At 38.2% G+C, this 24,310-nt stretch overlaps 1 protein-coding gene across 2 annotated transcripts in view; it reads left to right on the top strand.

Moving 5' to 3' along the window:
• LOC134821203 (uncharacterized) overlaps nt 1-24,310 on the top strand; it is a 90,546-nt gene that overhangs the window by 55,863 nt on the left and 10,373 nt on the right. Inside the window, exons 2-6 of one of the 2 annotated variants that reach the window (XM_063831894.1) lie at nt 9,412-9,479; nt 9,672-9,689; nt 19,504-19,848; nt 21,014-21,084; nt 21,564-21,723. In XM_063831894.1, the coding sequence (XP_063687964.1) occupies nt 9,443-9,479; nt 9,672-9,689; nt 19,504-19,848; nt 21,014-21,084; nt 21,564-21,723 (631 nt within the window). In that variant the 5' untranslated portion in view covers nt 9,412-9,442. Of the gene's footprint in view, nt 1-9,411; nt 9,499-9,671; nt 9,690-19,503; nt 19,849-21,013; nt 21,085-21,563; nt 21,724-24,310 lie in introns of those variants that run through there. The other variant, XM_063831895.1, reaches the window with a different exon arrangement.

Genomic DNA, 24,310 nt, shown 5'->3' with positions numbered 1-24,310 from the left:
TTTAGTGTGGTTTGCAAAGTTGACAATGGTGGAGATGTGTTGGTTGTCGAATATGTCATTGACAGAGAGGTAGTAGTTCTGGAAATATTGACCTCTTATTTGGGCAATAGCCGGGCACTGACCGAGAAAGTGTGAGACAGTCTCCTCTTTGTCGCCGCATTTAGGAAAAGCACTTGTGTCTGATTTGCGAATGGTGTGTAGGTGTTTGTTGAGGCCACAATGTCCCGTGATGAGGTGCACTGCAGTTCTGTAATTTTGTCTGTTGTTACTAAGTGTAGTGTTGAGATTTTTGATGATGTTGATGTTTTTGTGTCCAAGTGTCAGTTTAGTGTGTCTTGTCAGTATTATGTGTTACATGCGCACCAGGATTAGATTCTCAATCCTCAGGAGCACCCTGATAGCGGTCAGGGGTGAGAGAGGGAGACGGCAATCGTATACATTGCCAGTCAGTGTAACTTCGTTTAACTTGATACCTGCCACCATGGACTATGAATGTTTCTAGACACTATCCTTTGATATTGAGATATTGGTATCTCAGATCACGTGTACATCGTTCCTTTTTTTATGACACAGTAATTTATTGACACTCACAGCTATAATTTTAATCATTGAATCAGTATTTTTATCTATTAACTTATTACACAGTTGTGCTCTGCTTTAGCATCACTTGACTATTTAAAAAAATTGTTTGTCCATGACCTTATAGTCAGCCAATTGGCCATTGCTATATTATGTGTATATTGTTTGAATATTCTTTCTATGAATTCTGTACAATGTAAGCCATAAGAACTTTTCTCAACGCCAAACGTTTGAGCTTATGTTTAGTGTGTCTGGGACCATCAGTAATCCATAATTCTTGATTAAGTTTGGTGACTTTGTCGTTGATCAGGCACAGTGGGCCACCATGCTATATTAGGTTCAAAATTGAGTATTTCGATTTAGGATGCATTTAAAATGATCTGATCGGAAAACTGTTTCCCTACAAGATGCAAAAAACCAAAATTAATAATTCCGTACGGTTCAACTGCGACGCGGCCTCAAAAATCGCAATTTTTCAAAAATCGGTTTTGTTCCTTTTTGGAAGTGAAAAATTGCTGTTATTTTATGCCTGTTCCTCAAATATGATATAATTAAGTGAGCTGACTCCTTTTACATCTCAAAACAACTCTCAGATCTTAATTTATTGAAAAAAACCTTAATAGGCTATCTAATTTAGCAGATTTTTGACATTAGCCTGAGTTTTTGTCCCATTTTTAGGCAAATTTTTGGTCTTCCAGACCAAAAATAGTTGTTAGGCCGCAATAGGCCGCCATATTCCATAGTACCATCTGAAAGCTTAGAGGATTCCCTACAATATACAAGAAAAATCAACTTGGGCAAACTTGGGCATTATTTTAAAATGCCGATTTGTTACCAATTTATTGGCTTAAACTATGTTATTTAGGGCTTATGCCCAAATATGGGCAAACATATTTTTGTTATAACTCGGCCATCTTTTGTTCAATCTTGATGAAATTTTAAATACAAGTTCTGAAAGCCTTCAGCTACAAGTAAAGCATTTCAAAACTGATTTTGTGGCTTGTGTAAGGAATTTTGAATTTTTGGGCATTTTGGAGCTAAAAATTCAAGGAGCATAATTCAAAAATCCCCAATTTTCTCAGTTTTTGTGTATAGTAGGGTCTTGAAATTGGTTTGGATGGTTTTTTTGGGTCAAAGCAGTCTACAGAACACCTTTCAGACATATTTGGATGGTACTAACATGTCTAATATAGCTTGCCCCCCTATTCTGGCCCACTGTGTCAGGTGTTTGATGTAAGATCCACACACTGTGTGAAAAGATATATTATAATAAATATTTCCCCACCAATATTAATCATTTATCAAATACAATATTATTTTTTAACGTTGTCAACTACATTATGATGATTCGAAACCTATTGAAACTTCACAGTGGAATAAAGATTTGTAAACCGCTTCCTTGCCACGTGTTAAAATTAAATTTTTAAGAAATTTTGCACATTAGTCTGTGTAATATTTCATGGAGCCCTTAAATGCTGTAAAGAACATGTTACTGGCCGATCATGAGAATTCGTGAAAGACGGACGAACAGTCAAACTCTAACCGTTAACTAACCTTATTGTATCAATTTATGCCTCTTAAACACTGAACAACTTACGCGAACGTGCACTGTTCAATTGGTAGCATAGCCTGACGAGTGACGTCTGTTCCCATGTACACGAAAAATTGTGTCGTAGAAACACATCAGCTGATTGTATGTGTCACACAAATCGGGAGTCGCAGTCAACTATTACAAAGAAAATTCAAACAATATACACATAATATAGCAATGACCCTATATAAAAATTCTTTAAAAATGGTACAAATTTTAAAAACTGAGGTAAAAATAAAAACCCTTTGCAATAATATATAACAAATTCACATCACAACAAAAAGCAGTTTAGACCCCCATCCAACAAGCACTCCATGACCTTTTAGGGTTTAGGACTGTTCATCAGGTTAAGGTCCAAATCACGTATTGCCGTGGGTGGAAGAGTTCTGGTAGAGTTCTGGTACCTCTGTATCCCCTGATAGAGATTATACAAGTTCTGAGTAGATCAAAGCGCAGTCTGCGTCTGACAAATGACATCACATCACAATACCGTTGGCCTTTCTTAAGGCTGATCTTTTCAGCAAGATGTTTTAGGAACTGAGAAGCCTCAACTGCCATTCCTCCTGTAGTACTGAATACCAGTGGTGTGAAGGTAGCCTTTTCTACATTGAGGACTCTGTCATTGTACTCACGTTTTTTGTTTTTCTCGTGAGATTGGTACATCTGCGAGATGCTCTTGTCACTGTTGGACTGGGCTTGAGGGTGAAGTACCCTTACATCTGTGAATGCCCTGTCCAGCGGCGACCAGAACGATCTCGCACTGATGTCCAGTCTTGCACCATCTTGTCTATTTGTTCCATTTGATAGTTTAAGAGTGTGAGGAACGGAGAGAAGCTGAGGTTCTGTTTCAACGTCTTTGCAAACAGTGGTTAGGAGTTCAGCTATTGTATCTCTGAGTGAATTTTGTCGCAGTCAACTGCCGTCAAGCAGATTTAATAAAAGTGACGGCATCTAATGGCATTACAACTAGTAATGTAGGCTAGAGCAAGATTGTTAGGGAAACAGTAACTTTCCACAGCACATACAATGGATGGGCACGCTTGTAAGAGTCATAGTTTGAAGGCCAGGGTGCCTTCTCATTACAGTTTATAGATCGTATTGGATTTTTTTGTATAGGAAAAGTGTCAAACAGTATATATACAATTAAGTAATTCAAGTGTTGCAATTGGCAGAGCACAATACAGAGGTAACGGAAATTGTCCACTGCTACCAATATTATATAACATGAAATATCAACAATCAGATATGTACACATCTACTCCATCATAGGGGCAGGGATGAGGTTATAAGAGACTTCTGATAGTGGTGTCTCATATTTGCTGTCCATTTATTTCCCTCTGTACCCTCGTAGAGCTATGAGTGTGGTTCTTAACATAGCGAATCCTATTCTTGTCCTTACATGTCTTACCACATCGCAATACCTCTCTTTTCTTTTCCTGGCAATGAGGTAGATCGTATTGGATTGGTTTGACAATACCAATTTTCGGCACAGATGAACGTTCAATTATTAACATGTGTATTATAATGGTGCTATTCTTGTGTTGCAGAATGCTTCCAATTATGACGTGGACCTTACAATCGCTAACCCAAGTGAGGAAAATCACTGCAGGAGTATTGACCAAAAGGTATTTAAGGGCATGTAACTTGGACTAGTTTATTTATGTCAATGTACACAGAAATCTACCGTATTAAGAAATGCTTACCAGAATCACTATATAAACAAATTTACCATTCTCTCTTTGAATCACATCTCGGTTTAGCTATTTCTGTGTGGGGAAGTATTCCTAATATCCAGTTAAAACCACTATTTATTACTCAGAAGAAATGTATAATAATTCTATTCGGAGACCATAAAAGGTATGTAGACAAATTCAAAACATGTGCTAGAGTTAGACCGTTCTAGACCGTTCGGCTCCCAACGTTTGGGTTGCGATTTTTAGGTTAAGGAGTCTACCAAACCTCTATTTGCAAAACATAAATTACTAGCTGTAGAGAACCTATATAGACTACATTGCCTAATGGAATTTTTTAAGATAATTAAGACAAGAGTACCAATTTCAATGTTCTCTTTGTTCACCATATCTCATAGGAAAGACAATATGTTAATCACACCTTCTCCAACTAAACAATTCATCTATAAATCAGCGTGGCTGTGGAATGAGTTTTGTAAAATTGGTTCATTTAATTTTAATTCCTCTTGTTCTTCTGTTAAGAATAAATTAAATAGATCTTAAGGCTGAGCGTGAGTTTGAGACGAATTTAGCTTTCATTTTAGACTTCACGTCTCCCGAAATAAAACTGCGAACAAAGTGAAACAAGGAACTAAGTAAACTGTAAAACCAAATTTTCGTCACGCATTGGACTTTATCAAGGTTACACTGAAAAGGGGAGGTTTGATCTCTGAACCAGAGAGTGTGGTAATTGGGTTAGGAAAGTAAACATACATGCGACAAAGATCAGGGTTACCATTAGGAAGAAAATTTCAGCAAAATTTATAGAAAGGGGTGTACACATCCATGCGAGAAAAAATCGGGTTACCAGTAAGAAAAAATCACAACAGAGAAAGTTTATAACCCTCAGATCAGCGTAGTAAAAGTGTACTAGAAATTAGTCTGTAAAACCGTTTCCACACATGTTATTGATTTTCGGTTTAGTGTGTTCTATTGCTAAGCCTTCTCTTATAAAGGTATCTAAGGTATCCTTACATTGTTCTGATATGCTAAATTCGTAGTTTTCGAAGAATTTGCTAAGTCTCTTTTTCCCGATATGGGAGTGTAGTGTGGGTCGTCTGCTCTGCGGTGTTCAGCAGCGTGGTATCCTAGTGTGGTCCTGCTGTTGTTGAGTCGGAAGCTAGACTCGTGTTCGTAGATTCGACCTCTAATAGGTCGTCTTGAAGCTCCTATGTACAGATCTCCGCATTTCTTACATTTTTTACAGACTAATTTCTAGTACACTTTTACTACGCTGATCTGAGGGTTATAAACTTTCTCTGTTGTGATTTTTTCTTACTGGTAACCCGATTTTTTCTCGCATGGATGTGTACACCCCTTTCTATAAATTTTGCTGAAATTTTCTTCCTAATGGTAACCCTGATCTTTGTCGCATGTATGTTTACTTTCCTAACCCAATTACCACACTCTCTGGTTCAGAGATCAAACCTCCCCTTTTCAGTGTAACCTTGATAAAGTCCAATGCGTGACGAAAATTTGGTTTTACAGTTTACTTAGTTCCTTGTTTCACTTTGTTCGCAGTTTTATTTCGGGAGACGTGAAGTCTAAAATGAAAGCTAAAGAATAAATTACAAAAGTCATTGATGAATGCCCAAAACAGGTATGGTGCTGAATGGAATGACAAAAATTTCACTGAATTCTAAGTTAAACACAATATAATCCAGGTATCGGCAGGCGCTGCCGCCAAACGACATAATCATGCATATACTTCTTTAATTTCAGCAGCTAGTATGTTAGCGCGCATAACAAGGCGCACTAGCATTTTACCCCCATTCTAGGTTTCACTGATTTCACAATACACAATACACAATATGTCCAATTTGATTCTAATTGTTGCTCCTAATCTGATAATTCTAATGACAGTGACTGCTCCCTATTAACCAACATTTTCGGTCGAACCCTAAAATTACTAATACCAAATTTAAACCCCACATATGCGTGTATAGTCTCCAAATCTTCTCTCTGCTCTCGGACTTTGTTCTCTTGAATAGAACTGTTTGTATACTTTAACAAATAGTGATTTTAACTTTGAGATAAACTGCTAGATTATTATATTTTTGTACCAATGTTCACCTAACTTAACGTCTCTCACTGACACCATCACCCGGCAACCAATTTTAAAGTATAATTTATTAACGATCTGACTACAGACTGGCGGTCAACGTTCCCCGCGTATAGTAGCTCAACGGAGGGGGTAATCAGGGCACGTCGTTAATGAAAAATGTACGTGTCCTTCCACAATCCCCTCTGAGTTCAAACAGTCCCCGAAACGAAAAAGCAAACATTTGATTTTTGTTTTGGCGACTGAATGGTTGATGGGCCGGCAAATATTTGTTGTCGAGTAGTGTTGAATACTCATATTAACATGATTATTGATTTAATTTAGGAATTGCATATAAATATCTTTGACCAAGTTTAGTTGTTAATGAGAATGCACCCCAGCACTGGGCGCGCACGGCGGCTTTGATATTAGCGGCTAAAAGCTTGAAGCTAGGCAGCTGCAGAAAAAATGCCGCCCGCGTTCAGCGTGGGGCTTTTCGTTTTTGATTTTACAAATGACAAAGCAACTTTTAATGATTATTAATGGAATTATCGATTATCAGGCTATTATGTTCATAAAATAGAGATTCGGCGCGCAGAATGACAGGCTGAGCGCGGCCCAGTAACTGTCATTCCGCTTGATTCACGATGTCAATCCTTCGCAGCTCGCTGCTCGGTGAGGCACAGTGGTGCATCTTGCCGATCTACTGAAGTGGTTGCGAGAAGCATTATTTGATGCGCGCGCGACCCAGTAGTGCATTGCGCTACAATCATTCCGCCGAATCTCTATTTTATATATGTTTATGAAAATAATAGCCTGGGGTCCCCATGTAACTATTTAATTGTGTTCTGCAAAGTATAATATAACAAAGAATTGAAAAAACTTTTACTGCAAAACAAATATTTATATATACAAACTGCAAACTGTTTTTTCCTTTATAGGATTTATTTTGTATTGTAAGTTACCTAATTTTTGTCGGAGCTCTTAAAAAAGTTATGAGTAAATAAAATGATTATATTATATACATTTTATTGTAAGTTTATAGTCTACCAAAACGCGCGCCGAGTTAGACTCGTTGGAAAAATTTGTTTACGGCTATCATCCATTTTATCGCTTCATTGACAATTGACGGTTGAATTTTTTGTTTCACTTAAAAATTTGGACTCTCTCGTTTATCCTTGTGAACTCTGTCATGTACACTATTTGTTTCAAAGGGTTTTGTTGTTACATGTGTCGCCAACTGCAGCCTACCAAATTAACTCCAACAATAGACACAATGATTTAACGTAAAAAGTAGAGCCTACAAGACAGGCACCTTACACATTAGCTATTATCAATAATAATTTATCGCATATCAGCTCTGCACTCTGTCCTGGTGCCTGAAATCTTGGATACTGTGCACATGGTATAGCTAGTAGGCTAGTACCAGGGAGTTTCCCCATTGTGCTTGTGTACCGCTTCTGATTGAAGTACTATAGTTTGCATACTACGTCAAATGTGTACTGAAGGGTACCCTTACAAGTTTCGAGATCTTTGACAGGGTACCTCAACCCTCAATTTCCCGATCATTCAGTCAACCACAGGTGCAGTGGCGTAACGAAAGGCCCTGCTGACCCCGCTGTGCAGGGGGGCGCCGTCTTAGGGGGGCGCCAAATCGTCGTTTGAATGTGGGACAATTTCGAAAACTTAACTAAAGTACTAGCAAAACTGCGCGTTTTGCTCTAGATACACACTTTTTTAGAGATTTTACCGGCGTATTCTCTAAAATCACCTAATTTGGTCAATTCTAGGGAGGGGCACCAAAAGGGGAGGGGGCGCCAACAGGGGGGCGCCATCAGGCAACGTTACGCCACTGCACAGGTGATTGCACATAAGTTTTATGCAAATCATTTGGATTGATGACACAAGCGGGTCTGAAATGATCGATTTTCCAATCATGGTTGCCTTCAAGCGACCGCTGCACTGATCCCCCAAGGTCTTTAACGGCATTCGTCATGTTTTCTGCTTCCTTTTCATTGGCTGACATTATTCTACTACAGTATAATACTTTTTTTTTATTATATAAAATATTCAAACAATATACACATAATATAGCAATGACCCTATATAAAATCAACCCTTTAAGAATTCAACAAATTCCCTTAACAATCAAAAATTTTTTACCCTTGGCCTTGTGGCTCCAAGTTAAGATCTAGACTGTTTATATCAACAATGTTTTTTCTCGCACCTCTGTCTCCACTACAGTATAATACTGATTTGCTGCACCTCCAATTACTGCAGATATTCTCTTTGCACCAAATCTGGACTCAATTGTGCCCAAACGCCCATCCCCCTTGCCTAGCAGTAGATTAAAAAAAATAAAAAAGGGGGGACCCCAACCCATGTAGCTGAGACACCTCCCAGCAAGTATACCAAAGTGGCTCTTGCTTGTGAATGGTGCGTCAACTACCCGCTGAAGCGGTGGGTTGGGAGTCCCCCCTGGGATCATTTTGTCCATAAAATTATATACAACATAAAATAGTACAGTAAAATATCAAAATTTACATAAACAAATCTAGGAGACCTCAAAGCTCGTCTTCTGGGGGATGAGGTTGAAGGAAATGTCTTGCAGTTCAAGATGCTGGGCCGTTGATCTTCCTCTGATTCCTCTTAGTGCAATGAGTGTACTTCTTAACAGATCAAATCTGAATTAGATGGGGGTCTAAACTGCTTTTTGTTGTGATGCGATTTAGTGGATTTTATATATAATATTATTACAAAGGGTTTTATTTTTACCTCAGTTTTTAAATTTGTACCATTTTTACAGAATTTTTATATAGGGTCATTGCTATATTATGTGTATATTGTTTGAATATGTTTTATTTTTATAAGATCAAATCTGAATCGTGTTCTAGCAGTAGATAATACATACAAGTGTATGCGATAAGTTCCTGTGGCGTTTACTGTAAACATTTATTGATTAACGATTCATGACAGAGTGAGTAAATTATTGGTTTGTTGCTGCTTCAGATACTTGACAATGAAACCTTGATTTACTGCAGCTTTTACTTTTCCAATGCTTGCAGTGAATTGTGGTTTTGCTGTACATCCCATTCTTAGATGTGTCACACTGTTTCCCTGACACCGTTTACCTTTTTGTATTTTGCTTTTTATACTTTTTTTTGTGTTTTTTGGTAGGTATCTCATCACACTCAGTCAAGCATCATTGACTGAAAAGCTGGCTTGTAAATTCTATCAGATAGCCTCAATTTATTATCTGTGTTATTTTTGATGTTGCCCCCCCCCCGCCTATCTTGTCAAATTTGAACTTCTTACTTTTGCATTACCTATTAGTTATCCGTGTGGTAGCAGTATAGTATTTGATGTTATATTAAGATGTTCTAAGAATAACCATTTTTACCCAGATGGTTCAATTATTAGATTTGGCTATGTTGCCAAAATAAACAAACTAATTTTATTCCATGCTTTTAGCTAAGAAAAAAGAAGTTTGATAACCTATCGATGCTTTTGTTATTAATAGCATTACTACTGGGAGCAGGTAACTTTCTTTCCAACCAGTTATAAAAATAGTTAAACCATTTCAATATTGCTTGTCATTCTCAATGGGGAAAGGCAAACTTATAAATGAGCTTTTCAGCACATTTAAATGTACCTGATTGTTGTTATTTTGTTTCCTGCCGATTATAAGCTATAGCTTTTACCAATTTAACCAATAAATTCTCATTTTCAGGGTTTCTAGAAGTTCACAGTAAGTGCTTTCCTCTATTCATTATCTAAATCAACAAAATTGTCTTTTCAATCAGTTTTAAATGTTTGTCATCTTGCACCAATAATCTGCTTACATCTTATTTTGAGGAGGTGCATAATTCAGATCACACTTCATCTCACATACCACTATTGTCATTTGGGAGTGGGGCTGTGAGTTGGATATTATGTTATTGACTATGACGTCATTCGTACTGCATCCTCCTCCGGTTTTATTCATTAAATTATAACCAGACAGTCCCCCAATATAATAGCTGATCTATTGAAACAAGCAAAAATATTGAGTATTTATAAATACCTTGGTGAGTAAATATCCTTGAGTAAATATAGCTGTTGAACATAAAGGAAATGTTGCTAGTGAGTGTAGTAAATATAGCTGATAAGTGTAGACTGTAGAGTAATTTCAGCTGATGAGTGTAGATTAAATATAGCCGATGAGTGTAGCAAATAAAGCTGATGAGTGTAAATAAAGCTGATGAGTGTAGTAAATATAGCTGATGAGTGATGAGTGTAGTAAATATAGCTGATGAGTGTAGTAAATATAGCTGATGAGTGTAGTAAATATAGCTGATGAGTGTAGTAAATATAGCTGATGAGTGTAAATATAGCTGATGAGTTTAGTAAATATAGCTGATGAGTGTAGATATAGCTGATGAGTGTAGTAAATATAGCTGATGAGTGTAGATATAGCTATAGCTCGCACATCTTCTTTGCATGCTTCATTGCATGCTGTTGTTGTGTGCTGGTCGAGATTGGCACTACTGTGAATAGAGCTGTGCCAGGCAGTGTGCTACACAATGCAACAAGCAATAATCATCAAATATCCGGCTCAGTCACACACACCGCGACCTGTACAGTGAGACTATATAATAAGATTTACAGACTATCACATTGACAATGGAGATTGTGAGCATTGTGCCCTGTCATTAGTGTCAGGGTACTACTTCTCTCTCGCAATTGAAGCACGTTAATTCAGGGAGAAGTAGTGGGGGAGTTATCAGGGTGATATTGTTTAATATGACTCGAGATTATTAATCTATATCGGGTGACTGGAAAAGGCACGCGCAGATTGCTGAAGATGCTTTGTTGAGTCACGTGGATAAGAGTTAGCATTATACATTCAAAATATTCAGTTAATTCCACAGAAAAATACGCATACATAATTGTGAATGTTGCGGAGTGAATTATGCTGGGTTGATCAGATCTTTACATTGATAGATTTCTGAACAACATTTCAGTGCGCAAAAATAGCGCCGTTATTCACTCAGGAGCTTGAAAATCCATGCCAATTATATCAAGTTGATATACCCCTCATATAAGGGGTCGATATCATCCTTGATATAAGGGGTTTAAATACCCCATCTGACTACCTAAAGGAATTTCCTGTAATATGAGTGATAGTGGCGAGCATTGCACCCCGCTGTAGAGTCACAGTACAATAGCTCCTCACCACCAGTAGCAGTGTATTAATATAGCTTCTACTTGTCTACTACTCTAGGTCTCGGTATATTTAATCAAATCTCATTGTCAGGGTTTGCTGAGCTGGTTCAATATTAAAATCTGCTCGTAAATTAGATGACTTTCTACTTGTCGAGCTATGTGTGTTATTAAAGGCAGGGAGCCGATTGCTATTATACGTATTACGTAGCTCTCTCTCGATTGTAATACAGAGAATATATTCATCTACAGAATCCCCACAACCCAAACCCCTCTCGCCCTCTCCCGCGCTGATAAGTCTTTAACAGACAACTAGCTTCTACTTTAACCTCAATATTATAACATTAACAACCTGAGTTATTATGGGCCATTGCTTTAACAAGCACACAGTCCAGTAGAATAGACATGGTGTAGAGGTTACTGGTATTTTCTACTCACTAATATCGTATTGCTGAGAGTGATCCCCTTTCCGGGGTCCACAAGATTGATGATCATATGGTGTGAGAATCTAATCAAATTATATCCTGACTCTCTCTCTATGGTTGAGAGCTTGCTCTATTATAACATGAATCCGAGGTCTGACACATCGTTATGAGTTCTTCTTATTAACTCATTACGTGTGATTATAGAACGCATTGCTTGTGGGTTAACAAGCAAACATAGAGGGAATGTTAAGTTGTGAGAATAGACTTACGCTTTTGTGATCGTGTCAACTTGGTGAGCCTGGGAAATTGAGAAAATTAACACGTTGAATTCAGTGATCATGCATTTTATCCAACAAAATTTTTTGGATAGAGTGGATAAAAATGGGCAAATACGTGCATCAAATTGGTGCTCTCATTAATTGAACACGAGGCACTTCTTCCTGTCACCATTACGTGTTTACTGAACTAAAAATAACTGTGACAATCTGTTTAGCGTTCACGATAATCTTTGAAATCGATACTGGTTAAACTACGTAATCTTCTTGAAATATTCTGCTTTTTTATGTATCACTCACTCACTCATGCAAGTTTTCAATTTTAAAGTTTTTGGTTTAAAGAATAAATGATAAAGGTTACATCATAATTTTCAACTCTCATTTTCACTTATATTAAATAAAATTATATTGTTATGTATCATATGATTTTGTTAACATTGATCGGTGTATCAAAAACCGGTCCCCAAACCACTCACTCACTCACTCACTCACTCACTCACTCACTCACTCACTCACTCACTCACTCACTCACTCACTCACTCACTCACTCACTCACTCACTCACTCACTCACTCACTCACTCACTCACTCACTCACTCACTCACTCACTCACTCACTCACTCACTCACTCACTCACTCACTCACTCACTCACTCACTCACTCACTCACTCACTCACTCACTCACTCACTCACACAGACGGAGCACGTGTAGCCAGTTAGTCGGTGTAAGTAGTTAGTGTAGTGAGTTAGCAGCAACATACTACTACTAGTGACATGTACAATATTGTCACGTGGAACTAACAGCAGAACACGTGACCCATCTTGTTGACAGCAGTAAGCACATTAAATTGTTATTAATGTTTAACCCCGTTGTGTATAGACTAAAAAGAGAGGGAGATAGGGCTGAGTCCTAACATTGACAGCAAATGTATTCCAAGTACAATATTATCGCTTATACGTGGTCGTAATGCCAAATATTTGGCCTTATCCTTAAAAGCATATCACTAGCTCGCATGCCCCCTCTCTCTTGCATCCCCTCTCTGCCCACTTCTCTTGGACCTGTATCTCTCTCTCTGACCTGTATCTCTCTCTCTCTCTGGCCCCAGCCCGCTCTCTGACCAGTATCCCCTCTCTCTCGCTGGCCCTTCTTTATGTCTCCTCTCTGAACCATTCTATGACCGCCTTTCTGCCCCTCCCCATGGCTCGGATTTCTGGTACTTTTCCGGCTTATCCAATATTATATTATCGATCTTCTCTGCACTTAGTAAAATGGAGCTGGTACCTTTTCGAGTCTAGACGGAGTTGTTGCTTAAAATTTAATAGTTTAAAATATCTGAATAAATCCCTGAAAGCCCAATGATCCCCGAACCCATCCCCGAACCACATTGGCGAGCCCGATATACGATTCATAACATTATTAATCGCATTTATCAGATGTAGGCTTACAGTAGGTTGTAACCCCTAAGAAATTGTAAGGAGTGAGACTTGCATTCAAGGAAACAGTGCAGGAATTAATAAACAATCTTTTGATATTGGCGGTCTATCAATTGAAAGCTAATCACCTGCTACATCAATAAAAAGAATTACTCTTCCGTGCTACTCTTTCTCCTCCTTCACCTTTACGTGGGCTTCACAACAACAGCACTACTGCCAATGTTTAATATATTGCTTTATATAAGTAAAGAGGTCTGTACTGGGCAGTGGCCTGTATGATTGGAGTTCTACCCGGTCTCGCACGGTATCAATCTCTGAAAGTACAGTACTCAAATAGAACATGTTCATTGTTCAAACTTACTTCTTTTCAACGATATTCTTGTTGCCAGATTAGTGATATCAATTGTTAAGATTCACAATTCATTTCTCTTAGCATTATTTACCTGCCTGTTGTCACTAGTAATTGTTACTGATTGCCCACTGTTTATTTCTAGGAGAGACTGTCAAATGTGAGGATGTGATCAGTGTTTAGAACTGTGACATTATTTCAGCTTTGGTCTGTGTTAGAGTCTTTAAAACTATGGGAAATAAATAATTGGGCTGTTTTCCTGTGAGATAATATGTTAATAAGTTTGCTGCTATTTACACTAATAACACTACTGCTTGTAAGCTAATTGAGTTACCCGTGTTACACTGAGTTTCCCTGTAAAAGTTGTTCTGCAATTTGCAGCCTGCAGGTGTTCAGACCTGTTCAGCTATATATCAGCTATATGCTATATGCTATATGTCTATAGTGGATATCAGATACAGGAGTTGAGCTAAGTAACTGCTAACCATGTTTCATCTCCTTCAAATTCTTCAGAAATCATTATGTTAACCTAGAGATAACCCAGTCTGAGTAACCACTATTAGTTTTAAAGCGTTTACTTATCACTTATAATATTACAAGTCTGGTCAGGGCTGAAAGGTGTGGCTCTGGTAAGGTAAACTCTGTTCCCTGACAGATCACAGGACTAAAGTTCAGTGTGTTTCAGTTTAGACAGTGTTGTAGACAGTGTTTTAACTGTATGGTTTTAGTAGATCCTAAACGTGAACACTAACCTATACATATAAGTAGACTGAGTCTAACTTAAGGTTTTAAAGAATCCCCGTGGTCTACAGTGTTTTGGGTAAGTAGGATAGAGGCGAATTAGACATGGGTTTAAGGGGTACGGTTTCTCGACAGTTAGTGAGAACAAGAAGAGTGAGGTCACGTGATATAAACATGTTACACGTTACCATGGCCATGGCCTGGAAACACGTGACATGTACACACGTTACCATGGTAACACGTGGTAAACATGTGGGTAAATGTTGGGGAGGTGGTGCACGTGATAAATGTGATTAATTTCACCGAATGTAGCTAACCACAATATCATCCTATATTACAGGGAAACGTTTTTATATCCATAGCAACGTGTGTATTTCCATAGCAACGTGTGTATTTCCATAGCAACGCGTGTACTTCCATAGCAACGTGTGTATTTCCATAGCAACGTGTGTATTTCCATAGCATGTCTGTATTTCCATAGTAATGTGTGTATTTCCCTAGTTACCCTATACAAGCGAACAGTTTAATGTTTTCTCTGTTTATTTTGTACACGTGTGTTGCACTGTAGTATACTGACAGGGTTGCCGGGGGACCTTAAAAACCTTAAAAAACCTTAAAAACCTTAAAAACGGCAATTTTGGGCAAAAAACCTTAAAAAAGACGTGAAAAACGGGCAAATTTTCGGGTTTTTAAGGTTTTTTAAGGTTTCATACCTAAATTATACCTAGCTTGATGTTAGATCTAAATGGATTTTCCGGATTAGTAAAAATTTTTGAAATTATACCTAGCTTGATGTAGATCTGATTGGATTTTCTGAATTTATACTTAGCTCGGTGTAGATCTGATTGGATATTCTGAAATTATACCTAGCTCTGTGTAGACCTGATAAGATTTTCTGAAATTATAACTAGCTCGGTGTAGATCTGATTGGATGTTCTGAAATTATACCTAGCTCGGTGTAGATCTAATTGGGTTTTTCTGAAATTATACCTAGCTTGTTGTAGATCTAATTGGGTTTTTCTGAAATTATACCTAGCTCGGTGTAAATCTAATTGGGGTTTTTTGAAATTATACCTAGCTTGTTGTAGATCTAATTGGGGTTTTCTGAAATTATACCTAGCTTGTTGTAGATCTAATTGGGTTTTTCTGAAATTATACCTAGCTCGGTGTAGATCTAATTGGGTTTCTGAAAATATACCTAGCTCGGTGTAGATCTAATTGGGTTTTTTCTGAAATTATACCTAGCTTGTTGTAGATCTAATTAGGTTTTTCTGAAATTATACCTAGCTCGGTGTAGATCTAATTGGGGTTTTCTGAAATTATACCTAGCTTGTTGTAGATCTAATTGGGGTTTTCTGAAATTATACCTAGCTTGTTGTAGATCTAATTGGGGTTTTCTGAAATTATACCTAGCTTGTTGTAGATCTAATTGGGTTTTTCTGAAATTATACCTAGCTTGTTGTAGATCTAATTAGGTTTTTCTGAAATTATACCTAGCTCGGTGTAGATCTAATTGGGGTTTCCTGAAATTATACCTTCCCCCTTTAAGATATGATTGTAATTTCTGTATCGGAAAACCTTGAAAAACCTTAAATTTGCACCTTTATTGCATTACCTTTGTCCAAATTTTCGCACTGTGGACCTTAAAAAACCTTGAATTTAACTGTTTTGGACCTTAAAAATGGGTCAAAAGGGGCCTTAAAAGACGTGAAAAAACCTTAAAAATGACTCTCAAAAATGCCGGCAACCCTGAGTATACATAAACAAAGAATATTTCCCTGTCACTGTATTATAGCTATATTTACAGTGCAGGCTTGACACAAGTGTTATTTAAAAACCTGCTGGAAAAATAAAACCCCTTACAAGAAAATATCTAGATTTGATTCTACAAACGGAAATCAGCTTACAGATACCGTGATGAGACTAAAAACTATTTTTATTTTCTAGATTAATATTACCGTAGTGAGAGTGTTCTCGTAGTGATAGTGTTAAAAAGCACTTCACAAAAGCATCTAATGGACAAACTGCACTTTAGAAGAGATTACACCTCTCACTTTATCGGTTACTAATGGAATTTTGAGTCTAATTTCGAATTGGAAACCGCATTAATATATATGCAGACTTTTAGAAAATTATAACACTCTTAGCCTTGCAAGTTGATTATAAATCGAACACGTTAGAAATTTAAAGATTTATAATCTTAGGCAATGAGGACAGGGCACCTTGAGGCTTTAAGGCTTTACTTGTAGACCACACCCGGCAGTATTATGTAATCTTTAATCGAGTAAACTGTAAAGGGGGATTTAAAAAACCCTCTTTTCCAAGTGAAATTAACATTGCTGGAAAATGCGAAATCTGTTGTGCTTCTTTCTTGAGATAATGCATTTGAATGATGGAAAATTCTTCGGAAGACCGAACATTGCACAAATTTATTTCTCAAAGCTAATGTAAAATTAATGGGATCTTCCTGAGAATTCATCTGTATTAGCAGTAAATATGGGAAGGAAACGTAAGTTTTCCATCAAATGTCCCAACATTCTCTACTACTAAGTGGTTGTCCCGGTAAAACAAGAAATTCAGATTTGATTTGATTGCGGTTATTGAAACCTCTGTTCGGCCGAGTAGTGTTGCATTACAATATTATAACTGTTCTCATTTTATCCTTTTAAGTGGTCACGTGACTGGTGGAACTACCTCGCCTTTTCAATTTAGCTCACTTTACCCCCGCCTTAAAAATAGGGCCAAATACAACTCACTTTACCCCCGGGCCCGCCTTAAAAATAGGGCCAAATACAACTCCCTTTACCCCCCGGGCCCGCCTTAAAAATAGGGCCAAATACAACTCCCTTTACCCCCCGGGCCCGCCTTAAAAATAGGGCCAAATACAACTCCCTTTACCCCCCCCGGGCCCGCCTTAAAATAGGGCCAAATACAACTCCCTTTACCCCCCGGGCCCGCCTTAAAACCTTAAAAATAGGGCCAAATACAACTCCCTTTACCCCCCGGGCCCGCCTTAAAAATAGGGCCAAATACAACTCCCTTTACCCCCCGGGCCCGCCTTAAAATAGGGCCAAATACAACTCCCTTTACCCCCCGGGCCCGCCTTAAAAATAGGGCCAAATACAACTCCCTTTACCCCCCGGGCCCGCCTTAAAAACAGGGCCAAATACAACTCCCTTTACCCCCGCCTTGAAGATACAACTCCCTTTCCCCGCCTTGAAAAAACTATTTTTCTTAGTAGAAATATACAAACAATATTCGACACTGGGGGATTTGAGTAGGGCACTCACATTTTACTTATTTTAGGTTAATGAACTGAAAATATTTGTTGTCCATCCACTGGTGGGGGATATAAGCAGTCAGTTATCCGGCCACCCACCTCATCACATAGTTATAACTGTTCCTGCTTATCAACTTCACATACTAAATGCTCTGTGATCATCATATCAATATATCGTGCCACCTATTAGTGTGCAATGTAGCTGACTCACAAGCAATAATTCACCGCACGTGTGACCGTCAAACCAACCAATCAGAGAACAGGGATCCAGTCCAGCTGCCCAATAAGAGAAGGGATGGGGATCAGCTGATCTGCTATAGTCACAACGCTATGTTAGAGAGGCAGCTCTGCGAGCAAGGGATTATGTCACTCATTTTCTGAGCTATGGGAATCTAATCTTAGGGTGTAATTAGATTTATGAAGGAGCGCAACAAACATTTTGTGTGTGATTTTTACACTGAAATTAGATTAATAACTATTGATAACCCGCTGGAAACTGCTAGGGTATCCTCACTTACCACGCTCTCGGAATTTAAGGTCTAGGAGAATCGGGCGGTGCGACGTCTGTGAATAGGTTAGAGGGCCCGTTAAAAATAGGGATAAAAGTTAAACATTATCTCGATCTATTCTAATGAATCTTAGATTGAGTTTTTTAAAGAAGATACCATCAATGTGTAGGGTCGCAATAGTTAAGACAGCAAATAGATCACAGCTGTTACCATGTCAAAGTTTTTTTTATGCATACGATAATTGTTGTTTTTTCATAAAACACCAGTATAATATAAATGGTTTATATTTCTTTTATCTGAATATATCTTATCTCTTATAAATATAATAGTAAAAAAACACTTTGAATAAGAAATGAAAAGGGCAGTATAAAAGTATAAATATAGTTATTAGTTATTCTCAGTAACTTCAAGTTAATTATCTGAAACAAGGAAACGCTTATCGGACATTATATATATAATGTGCTTATGTTGGCATTTTCGTCTGGGATTTAAAGATTAATGGGCATGTTTTTTAATCACGTGTTATCGCATTCTTTATGACACGATCCTATAAGTAAAAGCCATCACCGAAGATTAAATTTCTGCAACTGTACATGTTTAGAAAATATGGCTCTCTAGAGATTATTAACCAGGCCGCAGAGTTATGTATGGTTCGCCCCTCCAGTCGTCAAGCAATGATGGTAATGAGTGGTCTGTGTTTAATTTACCACATATCCCTGCCTCCCGGCTCCCTGCCTGCCTCTCACTCGCTCTCTCCTCTCTGTCTATCAGTGGGATTATTGGCGTGGTGCCAAGTTTAGAGCTAGAGCACGTACTTTACTATGTACAGAACTTGCGATAGTACCCGCATGCAGCTCTATAACATACACTATATTGTAGTGTGTACACAGCCCAACTAGACTAATGACATACGAGAATCAGTTCTATTTGGGCTAACAATGTGTATAAATATTGTACATAATTATGTTGCATCATGTTGTTTATTACGGCATGTTGAATAATTAGTTTGAAGGTATGTATGGGTAGTGGGTACCTGGACCAACCCTTTTGGTGGATCACAATAATACACACGGTCACTACTCAGTACTCAGTACACATCCCCACTTAACAATATATACACTTGCTCATTACACTAAATTACTAAACTGCTTTATAAATTCCGAAGTGAAAATGAAAATGGAGGATGAAAAGTCCTTGATGAGTCACAATAATCCGTATTAAAAAACTCCAGCCCCATTTCACGAGAAGGGGGTAATTCATTTTTAAAAGCCCCATTTTTCATACATTCTTTCCGTTCATTTTATGGCCGTATTTTGTTAAAAGTGTATAATATTTGCTTGTGTTTCAGGCCGAGCTGACACTAGAGGGACCGGTACCCCTCTGAACGCCATCAGGATATGTCAGGGTGACACCACCAGTCTAGTGTGTCCTGAGGGTCGGGTTCTCAAGATCTACACTGCTCAGTACGGGAGATTCGTATCCGGACAGGAGTCATGTCCCCACAAGAGTGTCAGGTACCTCACTGACTACAACTGCATATCAGATGTTACACCTTGGATGGAGATGCAATGTGACAACAAGAAGGAGTGTGTTGTCAAGGCAACTAACCGGAATTTGGGTGATCCGTGCAAGGGTATCTACAAACATCTGGACATTGAGTTTTACTGTGATCTGGCTCCTCCTCTATCCACTAGTGAGTTTCACTTTCATTTTACCAATAATTAGTTCCAATTTTAGTTAAATAAAACTCTGTTATCAGCTATCAAGTTGTTCTTTTTGTCTGCTCAAAAACTCCTGTATAATAGATTGGTATTGAAAACTGTGGGACGGAGGAAGCTGATTTCTATAGTGGTGAATTTTCCCTCAAGACACAGCTGTAGTCTATGTTTATGACGGTTAGGAAGAAGCGGGGAATGCGAATTTCAAATACTCATCAACCAAATTGAGACATTTCAGTATTTATTTATGACAAAATTAATAGCAAGTTATGAGTTGGTTCTAATTTCGTTCATGGGGTCCCGTTAAAACTTCCCTCATCACTAACCACACTGATAAATACGCTAATACTCTCTGCTAAATCTACTAATAAAAATAAAAATGCTAACAATCCCCCGCATTAGACTCCTTCGTCCGTTCAGCCCCAATAAAACCCAATACCCGGACCATGGCACCGACCTCCCCCAACCTCTCTGTAACAATATATTACCCTTAACGACCATCTCCCCACCAATTGAACCCCCGTTATTTGATACCCATTTTCACGGTACGATCCCGGAATTAAAACCATTGACTTAGTTCATACTTAGACTTGAAGGCATAGCCTCGTACTGAGTTGCGGGAACTGTTAACCTAGTGGAACAGTTCCCCAACCCTCCCCAAACCTGCCCGGTTATTATAATATAATAAGTAATGTGGTGGTTATTATATTATTGAATATAGACTGATTATGTGAGCTCTATTGGAGTAATGTTGTGATATTTATGATAATAGCTGGTTAGAGGGAAATGTAAGCCAAGTAGGGGACAGTAAAGTATTATTTGTTGAAGAGTTGTGTTGTTATTTTAACGCAGGTGCAATGTGGCCTGACTGGCTAGCACATATTATAACACCTGCAGCCGCCTCAATAAGAACAATGATAGCGGGGTAGATTTGAGGCACATTTAAATATATTGCTCCTTTATAACATTTACCGTTTTGGGGAGAGATGTTTAAAATGCGCTTCTCTTGACTGGTTTTAAGAGACTGCTGTTAAACAGGTCTTTAAAATTAAAGAGGTTTGGGGGATTTTTTCTATAAGCAGTATAATTACGGAGAGATATTATTGGAATTTAAAGTATGTAACGGTTCGTTACTTTCAGCTCCCCCACTCACCACAGAGAGACAGTCCCTTTCCAAGCAGGTTGAGAAGTGCACCAAGCTCTACACATCTGTAAGTTATTTATTTTTCATGCGTTTACTAAATTTCAATTATATTCATATTTTCGGTTAATAGGAATATTAGATTAATTAGTAATAACCTTAATTAAGCTTAGGGAACAAACTTTTAAAAAAAATTAATGATCCTAAGTAAAAATTAAAGCTGATTTATTAATACAATGCGTATGATAGTTTTAGCAGCGGGGTTATGTTAAATGATATTACGTCAAAATTTGAAAGCATTCATGCTTTACCGAAATTTTAGTTGGCTTTTAAATTAGTCGACGGCTAATTTAATCTCAGTAAATTTTGTTTAAAACAATGTTAGTCTTAAGATTTGACTAAATTTATAGTAGACTAATTATTTGGTTCTTAACGTACATGCTACAGTATGATACAACATTCACCATCTTTGTGAACTCCTTCTAATTAACCTTTCCTGTAAAAGATGTAAAAACCTGGAAGACAAATTTGAGCATAGTATTCTTTCAGATCTTAGATTCTGACGATAACAAGGAATGCGATGCGTTACAAGCGTACAAGGACTGTCTTCTGAGCGTGGAGGCAGCGGACCCCAGCTCTGCTGCTGATATTGACAGAGTCATGCCCACTCTTAATGGAGACCTCGAGAGTTGTTATTCTGCTAGCCGTCGTGAGTATTCTTATCAATAGTTATATATAGCATTACTTTATTACTTTAACAATTACTAATACTTACATTAACAACTAGTAGTTACTTTAGCAACTAAAAGTTAGGGCAGTATGAATATTTTCTGGGAACTAATTTGCCACAAGCATTTCTGGGCAGGAAATAGGAATGTGTTGTTTATAGTCCCAGGAACCACCGCAAAAAGTTGTAAAAGTAGATCTGATGGGCACAACTAGCTAGAGCATTATTATTTTCTCCAGGCGCCCTAAGAGGCTAAGAACAAACTTTAAAAATTTGTTTCTGCCATTAGGAAGGCACTCGGAAGCTTTGTAGGAGGTGCTAAATGACCGTTATGGTCACATGATGGCAGGCGAATGAGGGTATGAAAGTGCTCTGACCATCGTGAATCGAGATATTTTAATGCTTTGAAAATCCCTCGTATTTTTGATTAATTTTCCTAACTTTCGTTTGAAAGGTATTACCTAGACTTCCGGACAAGTGCAAAAAGGCCGCAACTAGCACATTTATTATATACCTGACTTGTGAAGCAATATATGACCTAAAACACTTTTCGAATTATTAACGAAAAGCTGATTTTTGGAGCTTCGCAAATTTAGAGAAAATATAGGTGGGTTACAAATTGGGCTTGAAAGATGACAGAGGCTTCCGAATAGGGGCAAAATGTTCGCAATGGCCATAATTAAGTAATTATATACAACTTCTGGAGCAATATATACCCTAAAATGGTATGGGTTTAAGTTAAACTGTATCATGAAGTAGCTGATCAGAACATATTGTGGTAAATTAGTTCCCAAATTAGTTCCCAAAATAGTTCCCAGATGGTGCTTTATATTATTTATGGCTACTGTCCCTAAATAATATATACCTTCCATTCAACTTTAGCTTTTAACTTTAAGTGAGGGACAAATCTAAATGCAAGGGGGAATTTCAAAGTTGTTTAGCTTTCATACGTACATTTTATAATTCAAAATATTCTGCCTTTAAGTAGAATAGTGCCTGTGACTACTTTTTAGCTTCAAGTGAGGAACAGTGAACACAGCTAAATGGAGTAATAGAGATTTATTCATGTCTTGAATTCCAACGTTCTGCATAGATGGTCGAGTAGGAACTTGAAATGTTTGTTAGTGGTCAATGAACCTAAGGAGCGATGGATAAGCAGGGATAAGCACTGTTCGGTGTTCGCTAATTATTGAATCACATTTTGTAAATATGAACCGGCCTGTACTGCATACCCACAACTATCAACACAGTCTTTATAACCGCAAGAAGAAGTTAAAAAAGCTTATTCTTGAATAGCTTGTGTTGCTTGGCTGACTTTGCGACTGATTATTATTGTTGCTAGAAAGTCTGATTCAGCTAAATCTGGCCGAGGTCCCGAGGATGTAAGGATTTTTAGAGTCACAGGACCCCTCTCTCCGTGTAAGAATGTCCGGGAGGGTAGACACTCTCGTCTCGGTGAGTGTGATCCCTTACATCACCCGTACATCTACACATCCCTCCTAATGACCTGGGCCCCACTAATGACCTGATGGGGCTAAAGATCAGCTCACATTTCGTCACTTCAGTTCCACTTCACACATGCCTGCATTCCAGAAACGTGACGTCACTCCTTATCTCATACTCTCCGGCTTCCCCAAACTGTCATTTCAACTCAACCCCACTAACCTATATGTAATCTTGTGTGTGTATGCAATGATCCGATATATATTATATATTACTCTCTATTTACTTTCCCTATCAGCCAATCCCGCGTCTTGCTAGACTAATTCTCCCAATCCCAGAGCAGTATTGAGACCACGTGATCAGCATGTGTGAGTTATATACGGAGTTTAGAGACCGGGAGTTAGAGGGAGTGTGATATTAACTAGTCGTCATCCTTGTCTGGAGAGGGAGTTTCTCATTTCACAAACTTTACACATCATCCGCTGCTAACCAACAACACGCTGTGTAATGACCGGAGTCTTACCGGAAGCAAATGTGAGCGGTGAGAGAAAACAGGTCTGCTGTTCGATAGACCCGGTCGGAATCACAAGAATGTTGAAAATCAGATCGGAGTTGGAACGCATGACTCACAAAACAATCCTGGGAATTAGATTTCCTATCGCTCTTTCAGTGAGAGCAACAACACTGAATAGTGAATACACGCCCAATATTACATCTCTCACTATTCCTTACCTTGTGACACAGTGTGTAGTGTATAACCCACCCTTGTAACAGTGACACTGTGTGTAGTGTATAACCCACCCTTGTAACAGTGACACTGTGTGCAGTGTATAACCCACCCTTGTAACAGTGACACTGTGTGTAGTGTATAATCCACCCTAGTGACAGTGATACTGTACAGTGTATAATCCACCCTTGTAACAGTGACACGGTGTGTACTGTATAATCCACCCTAGTGACAGTGATACTGTACAGTGTATAATCCACCCTTGTAACAGTGACACTGTGTGTAGTGTATAATCCACCCTAGTGACAGTGACACTGTGCAATGTATAACCCACCCTTGTGGCAGTGACACTGTACAGTGTATAACCCACCCTTGTAACAGTGACACTGTACAGTGTAT

The sequence above is a fragment of the Bolinopsis microptera genome, chromosome 9 (assembly GCF_026151205.1).
Source record: "Bolinopsis microptera isolate Bmic1 chromosome 9, MBARI_Bmic_1.0, whole genome shotgun sequence".
NCBI lineage: Eukaryota > Metazoa > Ctenophora > Tentaculata > Lobata > Bolinopsidae > Bolinopsis > Bolinopsis microptera.
Note: the sequence above shows the minus strand (reverse complement) of the source record. Positions and strands in the feature narration are given on the sequence as shown.